Source organism: Lasioglossum baleicum, chromosome 7 (genome assembly GCF_051020765.1).
Source record: "Lasioglossum baleicum chromosome 7, iyLasBale1, whole genome shotgun sequence".
NCBI classification, from domain to species: domain Eukaryota; kingdom Metazoa; phylum Arthropoda; class Insecta; order Hymenoptera; family Halictidae; genus Lasioglossum; species Lasioglossum baleicum.
Window position 1 is genome coordinate 2,685,648 of NC_134935.1, and position 27,216 is coordinate 2,712,863.

At 42.0% G+C, this 27,216-nt stretch overlaps 2 protein-coding genes across 2 annotated transcripts in view; both read right to left on the minus strand.

The window, feature by feature from the left end:
• LOC143210543 (uncharacterized) overlaps nucleotides 1–27,216 on the minus strand; it is an 82,949-nt gene that overhangs the window by 18,541 nt on the left and 37,192 nt on the right. The gene's annotated exons all lie outside the window — the stretch shown is intronic.
• On the minus strand, nucleotides 19,680–24,279 carry LOC143210492 (uncharacterized). The gene is made up of 2 exons (XM_076427382.1): nucleotides 20,158–24,279; nucleotides 19,680–19,721 (listed from the first exon to the last, which is right to left on the minus strand). The coding sequence occupies exons 1-2, from the start codon at nucleotides 24,277–24,279 to the stop codon at nucleotides 19,680–19,682; spliced, it is 4,164 nt and encodes a 1,387-aa protein (XP_076283497.1).

Here is a 27,216-nt window from a genome sequence, read left to right on the forward strand (position 1 = left end):
TTCTAATAATTTGAAAGAAAAACGCTGGCCAGGAATAGCGTGAAACACCCTGTAGATCCACACAACGTGCTCTTGAAATTTTTAATAAAGGGCCACCCCAAAAAAATTGCGAAATACAACTGTTAGTATTTCCTCTGCAATTCCGACCAATTGCAATTTTCTACAAATCTTTTTCACGTCATGTTGTCAATTAATTGTACTAACTTTTCAAAAAAATTAAACTCGCGGGTAGCGGTTTTCATATCTTAGCCCACAGCTGTCCCGCTATCATTCGTACGGGGCAGTGTTTTGAACTAGTCAGAACATAAACAAATCCGCGAGCAACACAACACGCCTTTTCGGGCAACGTTGCAATCTATTGGTGTGATTTTTGAGCTGGTACATTATAATTTAGAATGTGGAAGTCCCTTCCAACACGTGTTGGCCACGTGTTTTCCTTCGTGCTTTTGTCGGACGGTGGTCATAAAGTAATTTATGCTCGTCAACGAAACTTATTTTTACGCTACCCTCATTTATACCTGTCTTTACCTGTAATAAAATTTATGAACTTAAGGTAACGGACGAACAGGAGAACACCTTCTATGTGCAGCTGTTTGTAGTTATTGGAGTGTTTCACATTCCATGTGTACCGTATGAAATTTTTAAACGGTGTGTACAAGGTCAATCAAGTTGCAAAGTGTCGCAGTGTAAAATGAACAATTTACTTACTACTTTCCTGTGCATACTCCCCTCTACGTGTATTCTCGAAGACTACATACAATGACTCCCACTAATATTTGGACACTCCAAAAAAGACGATAACTTTTCAAATATTGGACTATATGATTTGAGCTTTTTTAGAAAGTCAGATCAATTAGTTTACTACACGACGCGAAAGGAAATTTTTTCTTTTTTACGTGGGCCTATATTGAAAATTTAAAACATAGGTTTTGTAGATCTGTGTCAATTCTGAAAATTCCTTCAAAATCAGTCGATGTTGCAATAAGCTGCAAACGTTCAAAGATGTTGAAAATTTCAATTTTTCACGAATTTTAACCGATTTCGATGAAACTTTCACAATTGACACAGACCTACAAAACGTACTTTTTAAATTTTCAATATAGGCCCACATAAAAAAATTGTAAAATGCAACTTTTAGTATTTTTTCTACAATTCCGATCAATTGCAATTTTTTAAAAAATTTCTTTTCCCATCCTGTAGTAAACTAATTGCTCTATAGCTTCACAAAAAAGTTGAAATCGTAGAGTAGAATATTTAAAAAGTCATCGTCTTTTTTTAAGCGTCCGAATATTAGTGGGAGTCGCTGTATGTAGCATTTTTACATTTATTTTCCTCCGGAGAAGTCGGGGCGCCTACAAATTATTTTACAGTCAACACATGTTACCCGAGAAAGTGCCGACTTCCAACTCAATAGTAATGAACTGTGATACACCTCTCCATAGAGAACAGCCCCGGGAACGGCACATAAACAAAGCGAGCCTATCGCTAAGTCTTGCTATCATCCCCACCACAGCCCCGCGCCTATAGCCCCAATGTTTTGACTTTGACGTTGGACGCTACGTAGTATGTGTGGCCGCTGTAGCCAATATTTCGACGACAGCCGAAAGTGCGTGTGAAACGAGGTCTGCCTCCTCCATTCTGATCCAATCGGCCGCGCGTTCGTACCTAGATACGTCCTGGCTGGGAACCTTCTTCTCAGGCTCGCATCAATACAATGTCAACAGTTCGGACCCATACCAGATGGCGCCTTGCCAGTCCCTACAATCGCGTAGTAGTGGGCGGTAGCGGTTTATTATATCTGAACCCACTGCGCTGTTCCCCCCCATCGCTCGTACTTACGGGGCAGTGTATTAGACTACTTGTTGGACATAAACAAATTGAGAATGTTTTTCACTACGTGGAAGGTGTAATGTCTAAAGAATATTCAGCAATTTTATTCACCCGAAACAACAAACAATTCAAACCTAACAGCTGTTTGTAGTTACTGGAGTATTTCACATCACATGTGTGTCGTATGAAATTTTTACATGATGCGGACAGTTGCAAAGTATCGTAGTGGGCGAAATGACACTATTGGTTTCCATAAAATGAACATTTTATTATTTTCCGGTGTATCCGAAATAATTTTTGATATCATATGTGTATTAGGTTGGAAGGAAAGAGTTATGGCGCATTTTAAATAAGCAAGTAATTTTACTTGTATATCGAAAACACATGTTGCTAATTAGTCATTGAGATACGGGAATTGACAGGTAACCTGAATGATGGCAACAAGTTGTTACGAACAATGAAAAAAGAACGGTATTTCAAAGAGCAAGAATCGTAGAATACGACCATATATTTAAACATTTTTTCACACTAGATCCGGTGGAAAATTTGCAGAACAAAGATATGTCTCTAATATATTTTTTAGCAATTATTTTAAATCATTATTTAAGAAGAATTCACCAAGCGGTAGGAACGCTTCCGTCTTCCATGATGTTATAAAGGAGACCTACCGATAGTTTACCAAAGGAGACCTACCGATAGTTTACCTAAGGAGTTGTAGAGCACATAAAAACCTTTTTTTTGTGCTACGCACAGCAGGCAGCCGCGACCCCCGTCGAGAGTTTATGACCTGACGGCTGCGGCCCGGCGCGAGGAAAAATTTCGGAGAGAAATCGGACCGGTGCTGCCGATGTCCGTCGCCCTATCCTTAAGCATTGGTGGCGGCCGGATGCTGTGGCAAACTAACTGGTCCTTAAGGCTGCGTTTATAGTTCCTGACTCGCGTGCTTTTCGTCTCGCGTGCTTTTGGTCTCGCGAGACAAGCGGGTCATAAATTTCGAGCGGGTCGACGGGCCCGCTGTGCCCCCCGCTGTGCGTGGCACAAAAAAAGGTCTCTACGGCTTCACGGTTCGTTTAGGTAAACTACCGATAGCTTTCCTTTAAGGCGATGGGATATCTTCGGATTGTAAGTAGCAAATAACTAGAATCTTACTAGAAAAATTGGGTTTGCGAATTTTCGCTTTATGTCCGTATACGAGCAAACACACCATCTAAAAATTTCATACGGTACACAGTGAGCAATTTGGACGAAATCTGTGTCAAAATGAAAGAACTTCCTCCTTATTTTTGCTATATTTTGCAAAGTTTCAGCTTTAATTTGAAAAGAAATTTCATCGCTCTATATCTCATTTCTAATAGAAAGTTCTTTGATTTTGGCGCAGATTTCGTCCAAATTGCCCACTGTGCGGCAGAAATGAGATGCGAAACACTCCAGTAACCACAAACAGCTGTTAGGTTTGAATTATTTGTTATTTCGGGTCCATAAGATTGCTGAATATTCTTTATTAACTTCCCGATTTTATAGGGAAGTTATTGTAATGACCCCGAAAATCGAAAATCGATTTTTTAGCAGATCTTCACGTTTCATGGTCATTGCAGTCATTTTAGACTATTTTCAGCAAAATGTTCGTATGTGTGTGTGTGTGCGCGTATGTCTGTTTCTATGTGATCAAATTTTTCGTTAACGTTTTCTAAAAAAGTAACAACGCGATCAGAATGATGAATGATGCAATCGATGTGCCCCGTCGTAACTTAGAGCTGATTAGATTTTGGTCCATATTGGTCAAGTAGTTTTTTAGATTTTTAGTTTTTTTCGAAAGGAGTTGATTCTACAATGCAATTTATTCGAGAGAACGTAAAGTTTCCATCGAAGAAACAAACGTAATTACACAAAAATTTTTTTTTTCATTTTTTTTAACAAAAAAAAAATTTTTTTTCTGTACCTTACGCTAATGTTTCCGCTTACAATAATCGAACATTATCCCAATGCAAGAGTGAGTTAATCATCTCTACTCCCGAGAATACAGTTTCAAAGAATATCGATGACAGTACAAAAAAAAATTTATATTACAATCTGTAAAAAAACAATCAGTTCAAAACGAATTATTAACTGAGACTAAATTGAAAATTAATATAAACTATATGATAATTATTAATAACATTGATGTTGAAAACGGATTGGTTAATGGAGCACACATGCGGAATATTAAAATTTAGTACTTTTCAAGAAAATACTAAAATTCCGTCTATATTGTGGTTAGATTTTCAATTGGCCAGAGTAGGAGTGAAAGTAAGAACTCGTTATCGTGAATATATGAAAAATGCAAATATTCATCAAAATTTAACACCAATAATAAAAATATCGAATCAAGTTCATATGTCGAGTGAGGAAAAATATCAAATCACACGTAGTCAATTTCCAGTGGTTCCTGCTGAAGCGATTACGATTCATAAAAGTTGTATGTAGCACTGAGCAGAGTTTCAAAATTGAGCGCGGTTTATATATTTTGGGACAATTTAAATTAACAGTATCGAAGAAAACCAAGACCAATACTGCAAACCCGGATAATGAGGAGTTGTATCGTTTTCGAAAAACTAATTAAGACAATTTATTTTGCAACATTAGTATGCTATAACAAGGAACCAAGCGAGCAATGAGACTGCGATGTTCGTTTAATGCGACGCCATATAGCAAACATTTTGATAAGTAGAAAACTATTGAATTTCCCTGAAAACGTATAATCTTATTAAAACGTACACTTAATAATGATAATGATATACTGCAACTAACGAATCGGGAAGTTCTTTGTGTGGCTCGTGGAGAGTCACACACCAAATCAAAAAAATCCTATCCGCGAGCTCGCGAAGCGAGCGAGCAAAAACAACCCTACTCGCGAGCGAGCGAAGCGAGCGAGCAACAATAACCTTCTAGTTGTTGTTGGGGTGTCTCGTACACTCCGAGTGTGCAGTGCAGCACAGGTTAATACCGTCCATAGAAATCGCCGGACGCGAAATGATTTTCTGATGAAATGTTGATTTAACAAATCGATGCAAATGGGTTTTTGGGAGTTTATAGTGAAAACATTTGACATCAGAATTCCTATCCGTAAAGACCTAACGATGATTTATCTCCTACATTGTTCAAAATCAATGGCTCCGAAAAGGAGTACTGCATTGATTATTCAGGTAAGTTCTTCCACTCGGCGAGGTATGGGGCACGTGGCAATAATGAAGGTAGAAGGCGTTGTACCGTTCGTCCGTTAGCCTCTGCCCTAAGCCCGTCAATTTTATTACGGGTAAGGACGGCTACTGGTGAGGCTGTTGTAAAGATTAGTTGCTTTGACGAGCATGAATTACTTTATGACCACCGTCCGACGAAAACACGAAGGAAAACGCGTGGCCAACGCGTGTTGGAAGGGACTTCCTCATACCAAATTATAATGCACATCGTATTGTTTATGTTCCGAGTAGTATGTAGTCGAATACATTGGCCCGTACGTGCGATAGCGAAACAGCAGTGGGCTAGGACCTAAGATATTAAACCGTTACCGCCCACTACTACGCGATCGTAGAAAGTGGTAAGACGCCATCTCGCATGGGTCCGAACTGTTGACATTGTATTGGCGCGTGCCTTTGACGAAGGTTTCCAGGCAGGACAACGATGAACGGTCTAGGTACGAGTGCGCGGCCTATTGGACCAGAGTGGAGGAGGCAGGTCTCGTTTCACACGCATTTTCGGCTCTTGTCGAAACATTGGTTACAGCGACCACACATACTATGTAGCGTGCAACGTCGAAGTCAAAACATTGAGACTACGGACCTCTCGCCTGGAGAGACATCGCGAAAGAAGTGGGTGTGCCTGGTCAGTATTCACTATATTTTATTAACAACTTCGTTTATACATTATGGTGGTCCTTATTTTGCAACTTTCGAATTTTTTTGGCCTTAGGTCCCAATATGACACTTGGTGAAAAAATGTGTGTAAAATTTTAGTTCGATCGGGCAATGGGAAACCGTACTGCATCGCGCTTGAAAATTGTTTATTTTTGAAATTTGATTTTCTGTATTAATTCGAACGTCCTTTAAAACAGAATAACTTTTTTATAATTGTAACAAACGACCTGATTTTTTATAATCAATTAGAAGCACTGGTTTACGAAATGATATGCAAAAAAGATTTTCCAAAAAATTATAATTTACAAAGTAACATGCAAAAATAGAGAAAGCATTTTTTTAACTTTTTTATTAGGGCCCTTAATGAAAATTTAGAATACATGCTTTGTAGATCTATGTTAGTTATGCACATGCTGAAAATTTCATCGAAATCTGTTGACGCAGGAAAAAATGACATGCATCGAAAGATGTATAATTTTGTGGATTTTAAGCAGAAAGTTATCAAAAATCGTGTACAACTACGATTTTTAACATTTTTAATCGCTTGTAGCTCGTGCGTATGTTAATTGATTTTGACGAAATTTTCAGCATGTGTATAACTAACATAGATCTACAAAACATATATTTTAAATTTTCATTAAGGGCCCTAATAAAAAAGTTATAAAAAAACCGCCTTTTTTATTTTTGCATGTAACTTTGTAATTTTTTGGAAAACCTTTTTTGCATATCATTTCATGAACCAGTGCTTTTTATTGATTACAAAAAATCAGGTCGTTTGTTACAATTATAAAAAAGTTATTCTGTTTTAAAGGGCGTTCGAATACTTTCGTGAGCCACTGTACGTCAACTAAACGTTCAAATACCTTATTATTGTTATTTTTAATGTGTCTTATACAGGGTGTCTCACCTGATTTTGACATTGATTTTCTCGCTATTGTTAATCGTAGCAATAAATTTTGCAGCATAGGCTTGAATGGTATCGAGTGGAGCATATTTTGATGTTATTAGTTTCTTCGTGATTGGACGCGTAAAGGTCATATAAAGGTTAACTTTTTTAACTTCCCGATTTTATAGGGAAGTTATTGTAATGACCCCGAAAATCGAAAATCGATTTTTTAGCAGATCTTCACGTTTCACGGTCATTGCAGTCATTTTAGACTATTTTCAGCAAAATGTTCGTATGTGTGTGTGTGTGTGTGTGTGTGTGTGTGTGTGTGCGTATGTCTGTTTCTATGGTATCAAATTTTTCGTTAACGTTTTCAGAAAAAGTAACAACGCGATCAGGATGATGTATGATGCAATCGATGTGCCCCGCTGTAACTTAGAGCTGATTAGATTTTGGTCCATTTTGGTCAAGTAGTTTTTTAGTTTTTTTAGTTTTTTTCGAAAGAAGTTCATTCAACAATGCAATTTATACGAGAGAACGGAAAGTTTCCACCGAAGAAACAAACGTAATTACACAAAAAAATTTTTTTTCGATTTTTTTAAAATTAAAAAAAAAAATTTTTTTTAAAATTTTTTTTTATACCTTACGATGATGTTACCGCTTACAATAATCGAAAAATATCCCACTGCAAGAGTGAGTTAATCATCTCTACTGCCGAGAATACATTTTCGAAGAATATCGATGAAAGTACAAAAAAATTTATATTACAATCTTTAAAAACACAATCAGTTCAAAACGAATTATTAACTGAGATTAAATTGAAAATTAATATAAAATATATGATAATTAATAACATTGATGTTGAAGACGTATTGGTTAATGGAGCATGCGGAATATTAAAATTTATTACTTTTCAAGAAAATACTAAAATTCCGTCTATATTGTGGTTAGATTTTCAATTGCCCAGAGTAGGAGTGAAAGTAAGAACTCGTTATCGTAATTATATGAAAAATGCAAATATTGATCAAAATTTAACACCAATAATAAAAGTATCGAATCAAGTAAATATGTCGAGTGAGGAAAAATATCAAATCACACGTAGTCAATTTCCAGTGGTTCCTGCTGAAGCGATTACAATTCATAAAAGTCAGGGACAAACATACGAGAAAGTATGTTTGGATTTTAAAAAATCAGAAAGGCGAACTTTACAAATGTTGTATGTAGCACTGGGCAGAGTTTCAAAATTGAGCGCGGTTTATATATTTTGGGACAATTTAAATTAACAGTATCGAAGAAAACCAAGTTCAATACTGCAAACCCGGCTAACGATGAATTGTATCGTTTGCGAAAAACTAAACAATTAAAATTATCATTCAATAATTTGGTCAATGAGAACGGATTAATAGTTATATATCAAAATATTGGTACTTTGACAAGTAAATTAATTCATATAAATAAAGATTCATGGTTTCAGCGAAGCGATATATTAATTTTTAGTGAAACATTAACGAAAACAGATGATGAGTTGAATATTTTAAATTATGACATATTATTCCGATCCGACATTGACAACAACAGCCGCGGATTAATTTGTTATGGAAAAACAGAATTATTAATAGAAAAATTATTTGTTGAACAGGAATTTAGTTCAAATGCGCATGTAGAACTGTTTACTTTTAGAATCAGAAATTATTATATAATAAGTGGTTATAAATCACCAAAAGCTACTAATTCTATGTTTGGTAGCGTTGTACAACGAATAATGAATAAAATTACAATTGAAAGTGAAAAGATTTTGATAGGTGATTTCAATTACAATATATTAAATTGCAAGGATAATGATAATAATTATTTGATTAACCTTTTGAACAAGTACAATTTAAAAACTAAATTACCATCCAATAGTATAACGACCAATTTGAATACGCAAATAGATATCATTTTCTCAAATGTTGATGATATAGATTGCGGTGTTTATGAAACATATTTCAGCTATCATAAGCCCATTTATGCAATCCTCGATAAGAAGGTTGTCAAATATAGAAAAGAAGAGAATGTAGAGATAACAGATGTAACAATCACAAATCAAAAAATGAATCCTGAAAATTTTACAAATTTTGATGAATGTATAATGATCTCGGACCAGCATATCGAGCAAATTAATCATGAATATGCAGTGCCTGCAGAATGTTTCCTCAATGATGGTTATAACTATGCTTTAGAAACAGCCGAATGTAAAGAAGTCATAAAACCTGATTGTTATTTACAAGATAAACATATTAATTTATTTCACGAAATTATGAACAGAAATCTAAACGAGCGTGGAATATACAACTTTGCTCAAGATACTGGTTACGTTCGAGCTTTTTTGAATAATTTACAAGAGATCCCAGAACATGAGACGAATATTCAGATAATATACAGTGGTGAAATTGGAAAAAAGGTAGTAGGACATTGGATTTGCACAAGATCTGATGGTAACGGCAATGTACACATTTATGATAGTTTTAATGCTAATCATTTGAACCATGATGTAATAGATTATTTGAATGCCCTTTACAAATATAATAAGAAATATATATATCACAGAGTACAATATCAAAACAATACGTTTGATTGTGGAGCATTTGCAATTTATTTTGCAACATTACTCTGCTATAACAAGGAACCAAGCGAGCAACGAGCATACGATGTTGGTTTAATGCGACGCCATATAGCAAACATTTTGATAAGTAGAAAACTATTGAATTTCCCTGAAAACGTATAATCTTCTTAAAACGTACACTTAATAATGATAATAATATACTGCAACTAACGAATCGGGAAGTTCTTTGTGTGGCTCGTGGAGAGTCACACACCAAATAAAAAAAAAACATTAATAGCTATAGGTACTACTAGCCATGCGTAACACTAACCCTTTCGCAAGAGCAGTCCTATCCGCGAGCGAGCAAAGCGAGCGAGCAAAAACAACCCTACTCGCGAGCGAGCGAAGCGAGCGAGCAACAATAACCCTCTAGTTTTTTACTGAAATGAGGTATTTTTGAATACATCAATCGATGCTTCTGGACATTCGTTATAAAAAAGTACTAACCTATGTATGTCGAAAAGTTAGTAGTTCACGAGATATTTAAATTTAAAAGACCCTAAAATACCATTACTGTCGTACTAGACGTTAGTGTTTACTTACTTATGTAACGTCTAGTACGACAGTAATGGTATTTTAGGGTTTTTTAAATTTAAATATCTCGTGAACTACTAACTTTTCGACATACATAGGTTAGTACTTTTTTATAACGAATGTCCAGAAGCATCGATTGATGTATTCAAAAATACCTCATTCCAGTAAAAAACATTTTTTTGCTACGCGTAACAATAGCGAGAAAATCAATATGTCAAAATCAGGTGAGACACCCTGTATATGAGAATACAACATACCTTCAAACTAGTGGGTTACTTGTTCACAAAGATTGATTTTTTGCAAAATCGCGAGGTTCCTTGACAAGTTTTGAGACCAGATTTGAAATCAGCGTGGGAAAATCCACAAGAAATGATGTATAGCATGTGACAAAAAAATGTTTGGATGCGTGGTGTTAGATAAACCACATTATTTTGGAAATTGTGCAAGTTTAACGAATTTTTTCGAGATTAGCAAAAGTCCGTTTAATTTTTTTTTAAATTCATTGCTCTACCTCATTTCTATCGAAAGTTCTTTGATTTTGCCAAAGATGGATATCAATAATATTCATTGTGAAAGTTTCATCGAAATCGGTCGACGTTGCAATGAGCCACAAACAGTGACAGATGATTAATTAAAACATATTTTTCTCTGTAGCGGACAATTGCAAAAAACGCTGGCAGTGCATCAGGGGCAGCTATAGAAAGCATCGCGCCCGCGACAATGCAGCGCGGAGCGGGCAGGCGGCAGCCAACGCGAGGCTATTCAAATTCGGGAACATTCTCGATTTCTTGGCCCCTTCCTTTGAAGAGAGGGCTATGGTGTCCAGCCTGGACGATGAGGAGATCTCCGGGACTAGTGAGGATGTGACAGAGGCTACAACCGCGAGCGAAGACGCGGATTCTGGCTTCCTTAGCCAGGATGTGACAGAGGCTACAACCGCGAGCGAAGACGCGGATTCTGGCTTCCTTAGCCAGGATGTGACAGCGGCTACAACCGCGAGCACAGACACTGCTTCTGGCCTCCTAAGCGAGGGGGAGGAGGACGATTTTGAACCTCCGCCCAAAAGGGGACGAAGAGGGGGGGATGTATCGGACACCATAAATCGATGTGCCGATTTAATCGAGAGATCGATAACCGGGAACGACGAAAATGCGAGCCAAGCTTTCCAAGCCAAAGTAAGGCTTGTGAGGTTTTTCAAGACGATGGCGCTTGAAGTTTTTCAATTGAGCCGGAGGACGCAAGACACCATAAAAATGAACCTCCTACGGGATATATCGGAGAAACGGGACGAAGAAGAACGACAACGAGAACTCCACGACCGCGAATAATAACTTATTATTCAAAATACATTTTCTTTTTCATCGTATGTATTCGTAAGAAATAAATTTTATTAAAAAGAGTTGAAAGTCTAGACAGGCGTTGTTGAATTGTTTATTTGACCCTAGCACTCCCAAATTCCAATCCTTTTCGGACTGCCAACGGGGGCTCTCGAATCCATACATTTCTGTATTCGTACCTCCTAAGAAAAAATAATTTAAGATAAAAAGTTGGTAATATTTTGTTGATAATAATAAAAAGTTGATAATAATCATTTCTTTAAATAGGAATGCATATTTTTTGTTGCGCTATTCAATTTCTTTTTATTCATTCTACGTAAAAAATGATTAGGGTACCATGGAAAAAGTTATTAGTTTTCGATATATTTTCAAAGCCTGTCTTTATTGTATCGACGAAATAATAAACAGCTGACAGGTGAATGCCCTAGCGAGCGTGTGCGAAAAAGTGAGAGCGTGAATGTGTGTGTGAGAGAGAAAGCGACGAAGGTGCGACAGCCGCGAACTCCATACGAGAGCCGATTCGCACGTAGGTGTTGTGGCGATCGGCCTATACATATACGCAAGGTAGGTCGCGGCCTACCACGGTCAGAGCGAAACAGCAAGTATTTCGAGCGTCGAGAATTTCATATACATATAGAGTGTTATAGATGACGAACAGGTGTTCAATATCATCTCTGGCAGGAACCGTCCTAGATAAACGAACAGAACTACCCTAGATAAATCTACATAACTGTTTAGGTTAGTTTAGGGCCCGAACGTATGCACGACCAACTAACTGGTGGTTGACAAAATGCGAATGTTCACTTGAAGGGTACTGACAAGTACCACCCGTCATTGCAGGGCTATATGTATAAGCCCTTACATTTCTACTCTCGTGGACTAGTACTGTCGTAATCACGAATAGTGTCGCGTCGTGCTGCATCTCGGAAGTCAACTACCAGTGAGATCGGACGTTCGTTCCTTTTGAATCAAAGTTTAACCGTACAGATTCCGCGAGTTCGGTGTAAAATCTGTTAGGCAGTGATAAGGTTGCTCCGAGTCCCCCGCATTGCCAGTGCGTCAACACCGTACATCTTAGTTTAGGTAATGCTATCTTTCAATTTCTTTCTATTCTAAATTCAATTCATTCGCGACAATCACACAATTGTAACACGAATTCTATAGTAAGAATATATTTGTGTTCTTCGATAATTAACTCAAATTCATTAAACCCATAATTATTGTCCAATATCCTAATCCAGTAATTGAACGTCCCCACATGATACAATCATACCGCTCGGATTGTATCAATTAAATTATACTAGTTACGAGGCTTAGTAATTATCCTAGCGATTCCCTGATTAAGCATCAGGTCTTTTCGCGACATTCCAATTGTCCAAACAGAGATTTATCCAACCTAGCGGCTCCCCAGTTTCGCATTGGGTTCGTCCGCATCCTAACATAAGATGAGTCACGAAAGTATTCAATCGCTCTGAAATAAAAAGTTTCACGCTTAATAAATATAAGCCCAATTAAGGAATTGTGAAATACATTTATTTATATAATGCTACATATATAGTTTACAATAATGAAGTACATAAAAATTACGGAGTTTTCAAATATTGGGGGAAAATAGAAAATTTTTGAACGTCCTCCGGACGTCAAAACCATCCCTAGCCCCGTTGCCTCGTCGGGGGTTCTCTGGGGGGGGGGTGGGGATTCTGTCCTACTCGTTGATGCTGGTCTTTCATAGGCCCTAATAAAATTATGTAATACACATGTGGCCAAGACTACATAATCTACGTTATCGGGGCTTAGATCAATTCTGCGGTTATAAATATTAAATTTCCGTGCCATAATTCCAAACGTATTTTCCACTACGCGCCTTGCCCTGGAAAGGGACGTGTTAAAATTTGTTCTATCCTCATGTTCCTCGGCTTGCGATCCCGGATAAGGTCTGAGAAGGTATGGCTTCAATGGAAACGCCTCGTCGCCAACAATGACGCAGGGCGCGCTAATATTTGTGCCCGGCAAGCAGGCGTCGGGCAATTGTATCGTACCGTTTTCGAGTCGCTGCCCTAGTTTTGATTTGGCAAAAATGCCCCCATCACTGTTTCGCCCATACCCTCCTACCACCACGGAAAGGAAATTATAATCGGCGTCGGTCAGGGCCATCAGCACCGTGGAAAACGTCTTCTTGTAATTATAGTAGAGCGACCCCGAGTTCGGTGGAGCCTTAATTGTTACATGTTTCCCATCTATTGCGCCTACGCAATTGGGAAACCTGCATTGTTCCCAGAATTGGCGTCTGATTTTTTCCCATCCTGCTCCGTTGGGCAGTCTAATCGTTTTCTTCAGCAACGTGGCTGTCACAACGCGACATGTCTCGTTCACGATTTTTTGCACGGTCGTAACCCCTATCCGAAAAGCGAAGCTTATCGACCTGAACGAATCTCCCGTTGCTAGGTATCTAAAACAATTAGAGATGATTAATTAACGGAACTCAGTCTACCGCCTTAATAGCAATCAATTATTGAAAAATCACCTACCGCAGGCAAACGGCCAATCGTTCATCCGGGCCAATTGGATTTTTGCTGTTCGTCGGTTTAGTCAGCTGGTTTTTGAGTTGGCTCAGCAACAAATCAAAACAGCCACGACTCATTCGGAAATATTCGTAAAATTTCTCCTCGTAGCTCATCGACATCTGTTTATACAACAGCAAATCGCCTTCGGCGCCTCGATTTTGCCAGAGTGGATGCACGTCGTAGCGTCGTCTTCGCCTTCGTATTAGCCCTGCTCCCTCTTGCTCCTCGAGCGGATCCTCTTGGTCCACCGCGTAATCATCGCGTAAAAGGTTCAATATCATTAATAGAAAGGTTAGCCATAGCACATTACTACGATCCATACACATATCCATATCCATATCCATATCCATATCTAAATCCAAATCCAAATCCGAATCCATATCCATATCCACATCCGAATCTATATCCATATCAGAATCCAAGTCCAAGTCCGAATCCAATTCCAAGTCCAAGTCCAAATCCATATCCATATCCATATCGAGAAAACACGCGCACGAGGTTACTGTTTCGACGGAGGCCAAAAAAATGGTGCGGAATCTGGCTCCGCAGTCTCTTAAATACATTTTCGACAGCTGAAATACATTAAGTGACGTCGGGTGCGGGGGTGAAATTTCCCGGGCGGGAAGCGCCGCAAACGGTTGACACTTAACTTTGCAGGTACGTAGAAACAGCGAATATTTATAACAGGGACTACTGAACGTGCTTTTTCGTAGATTGCTCGGATATAGCACATTTTTATTTTGCCGGAGAAGTCTCGGGGCCTACAGAAATTACTTTACAGTGAGCACGTGTTGTCCGAAAAAAGTGCCTGTGTCATAAACCTCTCCATAGGGAACAGCCCTGGGAACGACACCTAACCAAATCGCGCCCATCATAAGGTCCGTAGTCTCAATGTTTTGACTTCGACGTTGCACGCTACATAGTATGTGTGGTCGCTGTAACCAATGTTTCGACAAGAGCCGAAAATGCGTGTGAAACGAGACCTGCCTCCTCCACTCTGGTCCAATAGGCCGCGCACTCGTACCTAGACCGTTCATCGTTGTCCTGCCTGGAAACCTTCTTCAAAGGCACGCGCCAATACAATGTCAACAGTTCGGACCCATGCGAGATGGCGTCTTACCACTTTCTACGATCGCGTAGTAGTGGGCGGTAACGGTTTAATATCTTAGGTCCTAGCCCACTGCTGTTTCGCTATCGCACGTACGGGCCAATGTATTCGACTACATACTACTCGGAACATAAACAATACGATGTGCATTATAATTTGGTATGAGGAAGTCCCTTCCAACACGCGTTGGCCACGCGTTTTCCTTCGTGTTTTCGTCGGACGGTGGTCATAAAGTAATTCATGCTCGTCAAAGCAACTAATCTTTACAACAGCCTCACCAGTAGCCGTCCTTACCCGTAATAAAATTGACGGGCTTAGGGCAGAGGCTAACGGACGAACGGTACAACGCCTTCTACCTTCATTATTGCCACGTGCCCCATACCTCGCCGAGTGGAAGAACTTACCTGAATAATCAATGCAGTACTCCTTTTCGGAGCCATTGATTTTGAACAATGTAGGAGATAAATCATCGTTAGGTCTTTACGGATAGGAATTCTGATGTCAAATGTTTTCACTATAAACTCCCAAAAACCCATTTGCATCGATTTGTTAAATCAACATTTCATCAGAAAATCATTTCGCGTCCGGCGATTTCTATGGACGGTATTAACCTGTGCTGCACTGCACACTCGGAGTGTACGAGACACCCCAACAACAACTAGAGGGTTATTGTTGCTCGCTCGCTTCGCTCGCTCGCGAGTAGGGTTGTTTTTGCTCGCTCGCTTCGCGAGCTCGCGGATAGGATTTTTTTGATTTGGTGTGTGACTCTCCACGAGCCACACAAAGAACTTCCCGATTCGTTAGTTGCAGTATATCATTATCATTATTAAGTGTACGTTTTAATAAGATTATACGTTTTCAGGGAAATTCAATAGTTTTCTACTTATCAAAATGTTTGCTATATGGCGTCGCATTAAACGAACATCGCAGTCTCATTGCTCGCTTGGTTCCTTGTTATAGCATACTAATGTTGCAAAATAAATTGTCTTAATTAGTTTTTCGAAAACGATACAACTCCTCATTATCCGGGTTTGCAGTATTGGTCTTGGTTTTCTTCGATACTGTTAATTTAAATTGTCCCAAAATATATAAACCGCGCTCAATTTTGAAACTCTGCTCAGTGCTACATACAACTTTTATGAATCGTAATCGCTTCAGCAGGAACCACTGGAAATTGACTACGTGTGATTTGATATTTTTCCTCACTCGACATATGAACTTGATTCGATATTTTTATTATTGGTGTTAAATTTTGATGAATATTTGCATTTTTCATATATTCACGATAACGAGTTCTTACTTTCACTCCTACTCTGGCCAATTGAAAATCTAACCACAATATAGACGGAATTTTAGTATTTTCTTGAAAAGTACTAAATTTTAATATTCCGCATGTGTGCTCCATTAACCAATCCGTTTTCAACATCAATGTTATTAATAATTATCATATAGTTTATATTAATTTTCAATTTAGTCTCAGTTAATAATTCGTTTTGAACTGATTGTTTTTTTACAGATTGTAATATAAATTTTTTTTTGTACTTTCATCGATATTCTTTGAAACTGTATTCTCGGGAGTAGAGATGATTAACTCACTCTTGCATTGGGATAATGTTCGATTATTGTAAGCGGAAACATTAGCGTAAGGTACAGAAAAAAAATTTTTTTAAATTTAAAAAAAATGAAAAAAAAATTTTTGTGTAATTACGTTTGTTTCTTCGATGGAAACTTTACGTTCTCTCGAATAAATTGCATTGTAGAATCAACTCCTTTCGAAAAAAACTAAAAATCTAAAAAACTACTTGACCAATATGGACCAAAATCTAATCAGCTCTAAGTTACGACGGGGCACATCGATTGCATCATTCATCATTCTGATCGCGTTGTTGCTTTTTTAGAAAACGTTAACGAAAAATTTGATCACATAGAAACAGACATACGCGCGCACGCACACACACACACACACACACACACACACACACACACACATACGAACATTTTGCTGAAAATAGTCTAAAATGACTGCAATGACCATGAAACGTGAAGATCTGCTAAAAAATCGATTTTCGATTTTCGGGGTCATTACAATAACTTCCCTATAAAATCGGGAAGTTAATAAAGAATATTCAGCAATCTTATGGACCCGAAATAACAAATAATTCAAACCTAACAGCTGTTTGTGGTTACTGGAGTGTTTCGCATCTCATTTCTGCCGCACAGTGGGCAATTTGGACGAAATCTGCGCCAAAATCAAAGAACTTTCTATTAGAAATGAGATATAGAGCGATGAAATTTCTTTTCAAATTAAAGCTGAAACTTTGCAAAATATAGCAAAAATAAGGAGGAAGTTCTTTCATTTTGACACAGATTTCGTCCAAATTGCTCACTGTGTACCGTATGAAATTTTTAGATGGTGTGTTTGCTCGTATACGGACATAAAGCGAAAATTCGCAAACCCAATTTTTCTAGTAAGATTCTAGTTATTTGCTACTTACAATCCGAAGATATCCCATCGCCTTAAAGGAAAGCTATCGGTAGTTTACCTAAACGAACCGTGAAGCCGTAGAGACCTTTTTTTGTGCCTCGCACAGTGGGCCCGTCGACCCCGCTCGAAATTTCTGACCCGCTGTCTCGCGAGACCAAAAGCACGCGAGACGAAAAGCACGCGAGTCAGGAACTATAAACGCAGCCTAAAGGGTCCAAAATGTCCGCGCGCCGGAGACGGTGCAAACTAAAGAGTCCTTTATACTTGTTCTGTATAATTCGTGATCTCCGTGCAATATTCCCTGATCCGCGAGGTCGTGACCACTTCCGCCGCGCAGAAGGTCCACGACGTGACGACCTCTCGTGACTCGACGAGTTTCCGGTTCCGGATTCTGTTTGCCCGACACTCCATGTAACATTACACGCGATTTGTCGCTGCGTGGGGATACGTGATCCTTTGAGTTTCGAATTGTTTCTTTCGGAATCTTTCTGTGTTTCTAGAGAGAGGACTCTTTATGGGATAAAAAACTGACGACGAAAAGAGAGAGAGAGAGAAAGAGAGAGAGAGCGTGCGAAGGCAATGTTGATGTCACATGGAATGCGCGAGGAACGTTGACGATTAATTATAATTAACGATTATATTATTACGAGGAAACGAATCGCTTGTGTGCACGCACGTACCACACGAAATGTCTGCTACCTTTCCGGTGGGTTTCGTATTTTTGCTAGTAACGTAAATGAAAGAAATGATATCTTCTCCGACTTTATTTTTTATACCTTGCGTTTAGACATATATGTATACATATGTATATGTATACACGAAGAAAGTTTCATCGAAATCAGTTACGAGTAACAAAAATTTCAAAATAGGATCTCTGTTTCGACTTCGACCGACGGTCGGAAAGCCTGAGTGCCGGGATCGCCCAGGTTTGGACGCGCGAGGAAAGGTAACGGTCACGACACAAGGATTAAAGAAGACTCGCGGTGGACGATGTGATGGAGATCAATGACGAACGTTGATTTATTGATATGAAGAAGTGGAGCGCGCACGGCTCTGACACGCGTGAATTCCAGAAAAGCAGGTGTTACAATGAGTTTTGAACCAGAGTGTGTTCTCGGAGCGCGATGAACAAAGAGAGTGACCCCGCTTCGCCGAGGGGGTTCCCGAATAGGCCCAAGTCGACGAACGCGGTGGTCCGCGATTGGCGGATCGATCGCAGAGTCGATTGTTTCGGGATTCGAATCGAGGTAGTTTACGGGTCACGACGGCGAGCCGTTGAGAACGCGGTGTCGAAAATAATAACACGCGGCGTGTGTTCTTGAAATTGGTAGAAAAACCCGGCGTGTCTCAATCGACCGGTAAACCTCTCGATTCGAATCCCGAACATACCGCCCGCCTCGAAACACAGTTTCGAAACGCAACGTATCAAAAAAAGGAAAAACGTAAACGATAGTGGGAGTGCGTTTTACAATGCCCGGTAACGCTAAACCCAGAACGCACGCATGAGAGGCAACTCGGTGTCGCCGTGATCGCTTGGTTGGAGGTACAATAATGGACGAATTAACAAATTACGCTGGTCGCTCGGTTGGTCGCGGAGTAACGTGCGCGAACGCCGCCCGCCATGACGGAACGCATCGGGTCGCACGAGAAACGCAGGGTTACCGGTCGGCGGCGTCATCCGATTGATTCGCGAGGGGGGTGCGAGGGAAATGACGCTGGGAATGAACGCGCCCGACCGCAGCCGAACGGAGCTGGATTTACGTCGCAGATGCTGCGCGTTGAACGGGTAAAAGACATAATTTTACCAACGGGCGCTTGAATGTCGCCGTTGCCGTTTTGACGGTGACTACTCGGGTGTGACCGTCGTCGCCGGAATGCAATTGAGTTACGCGACCGAGCTCCCACTTACACGGAGGGAGTGTGGGATTCCGAATTAGGACTAGTTGCCCCGTGGAGATTGGAGGGTACGGTTTTCGCCACTTGCTTCGCTGTTGGAGGGTATTGATATAATCATCCTGCCATAACCTCCAGAAACGTTCCGCTGCGTGGCGAACTAGCTGCCAGCGGGAAAGGCGGTTTTCGCCGAGGTCAAGGTATGAAGGCTGAGGCGGTACCGTGAGCGAGGAGCCTACCAAAAAATGCCCGGGGGTGAGGGTTTCGTACTCGTCGAGGGTATCGGAGATCGGAGCAAGGGGGCGGGAGTTCAAGCAGGCTTCGATCGCGCAGAGGAGTGTCGTGAACTCCTCGAAAGTTAACATGCGATCGCCGAGAACGCGGCGAAGGTGATGTTTCACACTTTTAACCCCCGCCTCCCATAGGCCTCCGAAATGCGGCGCCGAAGGGGGGATGAAATGCCACGTCGTGCCATCGGACGCTGTTTTATTTAAAAAATTTGGGTTTCTTATGGCGGCGCGATAGGCTGCGGAGAGTTCTCGGCAGCCGCCTACGAAATTAGTGCCGTTGTCTGAATAGACGGCCTCCGGTAGACCCCGTCGAGAGCAGAACCGAAGGTATGCGTTTAGGAATGCCGGAGTGGAGTAATCGACGGCTAGTTCCAGATGAATCGCCCTCGTGGCCATGCAAATGAAAAGGGCGATGTAGGCTTTTCGCGAGGTGATACCGCGACCGGCCGAGGCACGAATGTGGAAGGGTCCGGCATAATCCACCCCGCAGTGCGCAAAACAGCGGGCTGGCGGGGATACGCGGGCGTCGGGTAAATTTCCCATGATTTGCTCGGGGACCGCAGCTCTTTCTCGAACGCATGTAACGCACGAGTGTATAATGGACTTCACCATGCTTCGGGCGCGGAGGAGCCAATAGTTCTGGCGGAGGGTGTGTAGGGTTAGTTGCACGCCGCCGTGCAACGTTTGAGTGTGGACCTGCTCGACGAGGAGGCGCACGATGGGATGCGGTGCAAGCAGAATTGGATGCCTCACTCTGTGTGGGAGAGCGGCGTGACGCAATCGGCCTCCGACGCGAAGAATGCCGTCAGCATCGAGGAACGGATTGAGCGAGAGTAGCGGGCTCTTTGGCGACAGACTTTGGGCTTGCTGGAGCGCGTGGAGTTCTTCGGGGAATTCCGCGGATTGAAGGTGCTTAATCCAAAAGATTCGAGCTAGAGAGACGTCTGAGGTCGAGAGAGCCTGTCCGGAAGGTCGACTAGGAGTGTCGGAGATGTTGCGGCGGCAGAGACGGCTGAATCTTATAATATAGGCCGTGACTCGTAGGAGTTTGGGCCATTTTGAAAATCGAGAGGCCAAATCCCACTCGATTGAAGGGGTGGCCGCGCTGTGGAACGACAGTTTGACTTCCGGCAGGTCGTAGCCTTCCGGAAGGGGCGCCTGAGACGGCCACGCGGAAGCATCGAGTCCGAGCCACTCGGGACCGTGCCACCACAATTCATGTCGAAGGAGATCGTCGCTGAGGAGCCCGCGGGAAGCGCAATCGGCGGGGTTTTCTGCAGTAGGCACATGCTGCCAACTTGCATTCGGAAGTCGAGTCTGAATGTTCGCGACGCGGTTGGCAACATACGGTTTCCACTTGGACGGGTGCGATCTGAGCCATGCTAGGACGACAGTCGAGTCGGTCCAACAGAAACACTTAACGGTGGCGTTTTCGAAAGCGGACAGAACGAACGCCATGAGACGGGACAGAAGCTCGGCGCCCTGTAGCTCAAGCCGCGGGATTGTCACAGGTGTGAGGGGCGCGACCTTGGATTTGCCTGCTAGCAGTGACACGGTGATCTGACCTGTCGGAGAAATGCAGCGAGCATAGATGACAGCGGCGTATGCAATGTTGGAAGCGTCCGCGAAGCCGTGAAGCTCGAGGTGACCGTTAGAGTGAGAGTGGCCGGTCCACCGTGGAATTTGAACCTCTGCTAGTGACAGAAGGCGAGTGTAAATCGCGGTCCAGCGATCGAGTGCAGGGCCGGAGATCGGATCGTCCCATGCGATTCGGAGGCGCCACAGGTCCTGAATGATAACCTTGGCGGAGATAATGGCAGGGGTGACCCACCCCAACGGATCGTAAAATTTGGCAATTGTCGATAAAATTGTCCGTTTCGTTGAGGGAAGCGTGTTGGAAAGCGAGACTTGAAATTGGAAGGCGTCGCGAGACGGATTCCAACTGACTCCGAGGATTTTAACCTCATCATCGGGCGTGAGGAATTTTGAGCACGCTAGGCCGTGATCCGACGGATCCATGTCGGTGAGAAGTTCGGAATGGTTGCTAGCCCATTTCCGGAGTTTGAAATGCCCGCAGTGCAGCAGGCCGTTTAGTTGATCGCGGGACCGGCGTAGAGAAGGGATGTCATCGCCGCCGAATAGCACGTCATCTACGTAAATGTTCGACCGTAGGATGGGACGCGCGAGGGGAAAGCGAGAGCCTTCGTCCTCGAGAAGTTGCTGCAGTACTCGAAGGGCTAGGAACGGGGCGCAGGTCATTCCGTAAGTGACAGTCAGGAGCTGAAAGGGAGCGGGCTCGTCGCCGGGTGAATTTTGCCAAATGATCCTCTGATAGTCGAGGTCGCGGTCATTGACGAGGATCTGGCGATACATTTTCGCGATATCGGCGGTATACACGTATCGAAATTTCCGCCATCGAAGCAGAACGGAGGGCAGATCGGACTGCAGCTTGGGACCGGAGAGTAGATGGTCATTAAGAGAGGTTCCGTTTGAGGTGACGCTGGACGCGTTGAATACGACGCGGAGATGTGTCGTCGCGCTGCCTTCTCGAAACACGGGGTGATGGGGCATGTACACCGCTTGCGTCGGAGATGTAGAGGAGAGCGCGCGTCGCATGTGGCCGAGCTCTTCGTACTCGTGGAGGAACGCTCGATATTCCGAAGCGAGCGAAGAGTTCAGGCGGAACTTTCGCTGCAGCGAGCGATGAATTTGGTCCGCTAACGGGCGCGACTGCCCGATGTTTATTGGGGGGCCGGCACGGAACGGAAGACGGACCACGTACTGACCGTCGGCGGTACGAGTGGTGTTTGCGCGGAAGTGCGACTCGCACTGTTCCTCGTCCGGGGTGAGAAAGGAGCGACGGGGAACCTCTTCGAGTTCCCAAAATCGTTTGAGGTCTTGAGCGAGAGGGTCGTCTTGAGTGCAATGGTGCATAGATATTCTTGAGAACTCGCGGAAGTCGCTACGGGCAGCATGGACTGTATCCGATTCGCCGGACTGACATGCTGTGGGTCCGGAAATGACCCACCCGAAGATGGTTTCCTGCGCTACTGGCGATCCGCTGCGACATTTCCGCACCCCATCGAGAACGATGCTGGGGTAAACGTCCGCGCCAAGAATCAGGTGAATTGCGGATCGGTTTGACGGATCGGGGTCGGCCCATTCCAAATCCGCAAGGTGCGCTAGAACTCGCGAGTCACGGATGCGTTTCGGCGCGTACGTTGAAAGCGCAGGGAGCACGAGGGCGACGGTTGACATCGCGGGAGTCGCGCGCGAGCGGTGGGCTACCTGGAGGTGCACAGCGTGACGCACGCTCCCGGCGTGGACGCCGCCGACTGCTGAAATCGAAGTATTGACGCGGGTGCGCTTTGCTCGCAGAATATGCACCATCGCTTCGGTGACGAAACTTGTTTCGGAGCCTTGGTCGATCAGGGCTCGGACGGTCACGCAACGACCGGAGGAGACGCTTAATTTTACAAGGGCCGTGGCTAATAGGACCGCGGAGCTCGGCTCTTCGCGGGTAGACGCGAGGTGAGCGCTCACCTCGGAACTGGCTGACACGGGCGCTGAGTTTCCGGATGGTGGCGGTGCTCCGTCTTCGTGTAGGAGAGAATGGTGTCGTCGGTGACATACGCGACACGAATATTTGCTTGAACAGTCCAAAGTGGTATGCGCGTTGCTCAGACAGTTGAAACAACGATTGAGTTTACTGATAAGTTCGCGCCGACCGTGCGGGTTCCGCGATGTAAACTGCGGGCATGCGCTTAAATTATGAGATGCTCGACACACCGGGCATGGCGGAAACGTTTTCGTCGACGTCTGATATGTTGTGACGGCATGCACGCGGGAAGGACCGGCGGCTGGTTGCATCGTCGCGACGGGGCACACAGCGGCGGTAACGGACTCGCTTTCGGAAAATTCTTCGAGCCCACGAACGCGAGAATCAACAAAATTCGACAGCAGCTCGAAGGGCGGCGGTGCAACGTCGTCGCTGATTTTTAGTTTCCAGGCTTTTCGCGACGACGTGTCCAGCTTCTGGGATACTAGATGGACCAGTATATCGTTCCAGAGATCTTCCGGTTTCCTTCCTAGATTTTTCAGCGACGCGGTGATGACGCAGACGCGATCGCGAAGTCTTTGTAAGTCGGCCGCCGACTCGTGAGAAAGCGCGGGCAGGTCGAACAATGATTGAAGGTGTGCGTTGATGAGACGTCGCGGATTTTGATAACGCTTCATAAGAGCAGTCCAGGCAACTGTGAAATTATCCTCGGTAATGGGAATATTTTCGATACATTCGAGAGCGCGACCCGTGATGGACGACGTCAGATAATGGAGGCGCGATACGTCGTGGAGCGATGGGTTTTTTATAATGAGGGCGGTGAAACGGTCGCGAAACGATTCCCACGTCGCGTATCGGCCATCGAATTCTGGCAAGTTTAAACGCGGAAGCTGATCGGCTGGTACAGGCGGAAGCACTTGCCCGTCGCAAGGATTTGAAGGGTGACTTACGGGGACGCTGGTCAAATCGTCGAGCTGAGACGTCATGAACGCCAGGGTCTCCAAGTATGTTTCCTCCGTTTCCTCGAACTGATTCTCGGAGAAGTACGGGATCTTGGTCTGGTCCGCGGGAGGGATGATGGAGCAGACTCGGTCGTTTCCGGTGTTGAATTTCTGCCAGTGGTCCTGCAGGTGGGCGATTCTCGTACGCAGTGTGGCCTTGGTCCATTTCTCCTTCCCCAGCTTCCTCAGATTGAGAAGACTGCGTCCGATGGCTCGCTTCGTTTGGAGTTGGCTTTCGATTGCCTCTACCCCCGCCATGATAGTGGATATTTCCGTTCTCGATGTGGCACCGTACACTTTCTCGCGATCCGGCTCGAAGGACCAATGTTTCGACTTCGACCGACGGTCGGAAAGCCTGAGTGCCGGGATCGCCCAGGTTTGGACGCGCGAGGAAAGGTAACGGTCACGACACAAGGATTAAAGAAGACTCGCGGTGGACGATGTGATGGAGATCAATGACGAACGTTGATTTATTGATATGAAGAAGTGGAGCGCGCACGGCTCTGACACGCGTGAATTCCAGAAAAGCAGGTGTTACAATGAGTTTTGAACCAGAGTGTGTTCTCGGAGCGCGATGAACAAAGAGAGTGACCCCGCTTCGCCGAGGGGGTTCCCGAATAGGCCCAAGTCGACGAACGCGGTGGTCCGCGATTGGCGGATCGATCGCAGAGTCGATTGTTTCGGGATTCGAATCGAGGTAGTTTACGGGTCACGACGGCGAGCCGTTGAGAACGCGGTGTCGAAAATAATAACACGCGGCGTGTGTTCTTGAAATTGGTAGAAAAACCCGGCGTGTCTCAATCGACCGGTAAACCTCTCGATTCGAATCCCGAACAATCTCGATGGAGAAATCCGAATTTTGCCCTTGCTTGATATCACCTTTAAATGCTTGTTATTCATAACAACGTCGACCGATTTTGTTGACGTTCTCACCGCGTATGTAACTGACAAATCTACGAAGTTAGATTGAAACTCAAGATATAGGTTTACTACTAGTGATTATTACACAGCGGATTTTATGTATTTATAACAAAAATGCGTAGATTTAATTCAAAACAGTGAAAACATTAGAAGAATTTAGAAATACTGTTATATTATTTCCAACCTGTTCACCATGTTAAGAAAGAGAATAAATATCTATTTCACTCCACTTTGTTGCAAAAAATGAAATAATCTTACTTTTACTTTTTTTCTTCGCAATTCCGACCAATAGCAATTTTCTAAAATTTTGTTTTCCATATACAGTGGCTCACGAAAGTATTCGAACGCCCTTTAAAACAGAATAACTTTTTTATAATTGTAACAAACGACCTGATTTTTATAATCAATTAGAAGTACTGGTTTATGAAATGATATGCAAAAAAGAGTTTCCAAACAATTATAATTTACAAAGTTACATGCAAAAATAAAAGTCATTTTTTAAACTTTTTTATTAGGGCCCTTAAAGAAAATTTAAAGTATATGTTTTGTAGATCTATGTTAGTTGTACACATGCTGAAAATTTCGTAAAAATCGATTAACATACACACGAGCTACAAGCAATTAAAAATGTTGAAAATCGTAGTTTTACATGATTTTTGATCAGTTTCTGCTTAAAATCCACAACATCATACATCTTTCGATGCGTGTCGTTTTTTCCTGTGTCAATCGATTTCAATGAAATTTTCAGCATGTGTATAACTAACATAGATCTACATAACATATATTTTAAATTTTCATTAAGGGCCTTAATAAAAAAGTTAAAAAAACGCCTTTTTCATTTTTGCATGTAACTTTGTAAATTATAATTTTTTGGAAAATCTTTTTTGCATATCATTTCATAAACCAGTGTTTCTAATTGATTATAAAAAATCAGGTCGTTTGTTACAATTATAAAAAAGTTATTCTGTTTTAAAGGGAGTTCGAATACTTTCGTGAGCCACTGTACATGTCGAATATTTTCAAATGATTACTGATACTGTGAAATGAGTTACGGAATTTCTGTATTCACAATTAAAAATTATCATTCTTTACATCACAAGTGAACAGATTATTGATGATGATATTGATTATTATGCATTTATTAATATTTACGAATTTTTGTATTGTTTCTTTGTATTGTTGTATTCTTTTCAATTTCTTACAATTACAAGGAGGAGGTTTTTCTATGAAATATATCTTGATTTTTAATTAAACACTTCTAAAATTTAAAAACAATGAAATTTTCCTCATTAAATATATAATTATTATACAAATTAACTATATTTTATTAAAATTCACTAATGTTGCAAAAATCTTCATGAAATTTTAATAATATTCCTTCTCCAATTGCATTATCTTTGTATTAATTAGTTTACATAGAAAAGAATTGTAGTACCAACTTTAATACTGAAATACTATTCACTAAAGTTTAGATATATCATGAAACAAGTGGCATAGTTCCATTTTGCGCGGACTTCTAAATTATTAAGAAAATAAATGAATGTAGTTCCTGTAGCTCTCGAAATTAACGCAGACAATTTTCATTTTGCACAAAAATTCACTCAGAATTCATTCAGCCTAGGTAGTAATGATTGATATGGGAGTCCACTGTTAAATATTATATCGTGTCACAAATTACATGATGCAGCACAACATCGTATCATACGGCTCCTCTTTATTTGCAATTTGCAGCGTTGAAAGCGCTGATGAAGCACAATGTCTGACCCCTCATTTTTCAATACTGTTCGTCTTTTCCGATTAGTAGAGTCTGATTGGGGGATTGGCGCGTGTGTGATTCTTAATAAATACACAGTATAAATAATTGAAAACTGAATTATTCTGAATGCTTATACATATAATCGTCGATGCTCACTTAAATGGAATCGCGTAATGTCCAGCTCGTCAATTAGTGCGGTTTGCCAGTTAAAAATTGTACTAAATTGTTGTTTTAATACCTGCCTACAAAATAAGCTATTACGGTGGAACCTCGTTAGTTGCTAGCTTCGTTCGTTGCCAACCAGTGGCTCCCATCACAAGGTGTTCACAGTTGTGGAACTCGCGATGATGATTATTAGACAGCGGATTTTATATATTTATAACAACAATGAGTAGGTCTAATTGACAACAGTGAAGACATTAGAAGAATTTAGAAATACGGTTATATTATTTCCAACCTGTTAACAATATTAACCCTTTGCACTCGGAGCTATTTTAACTGGAAAATTAAACATTTCT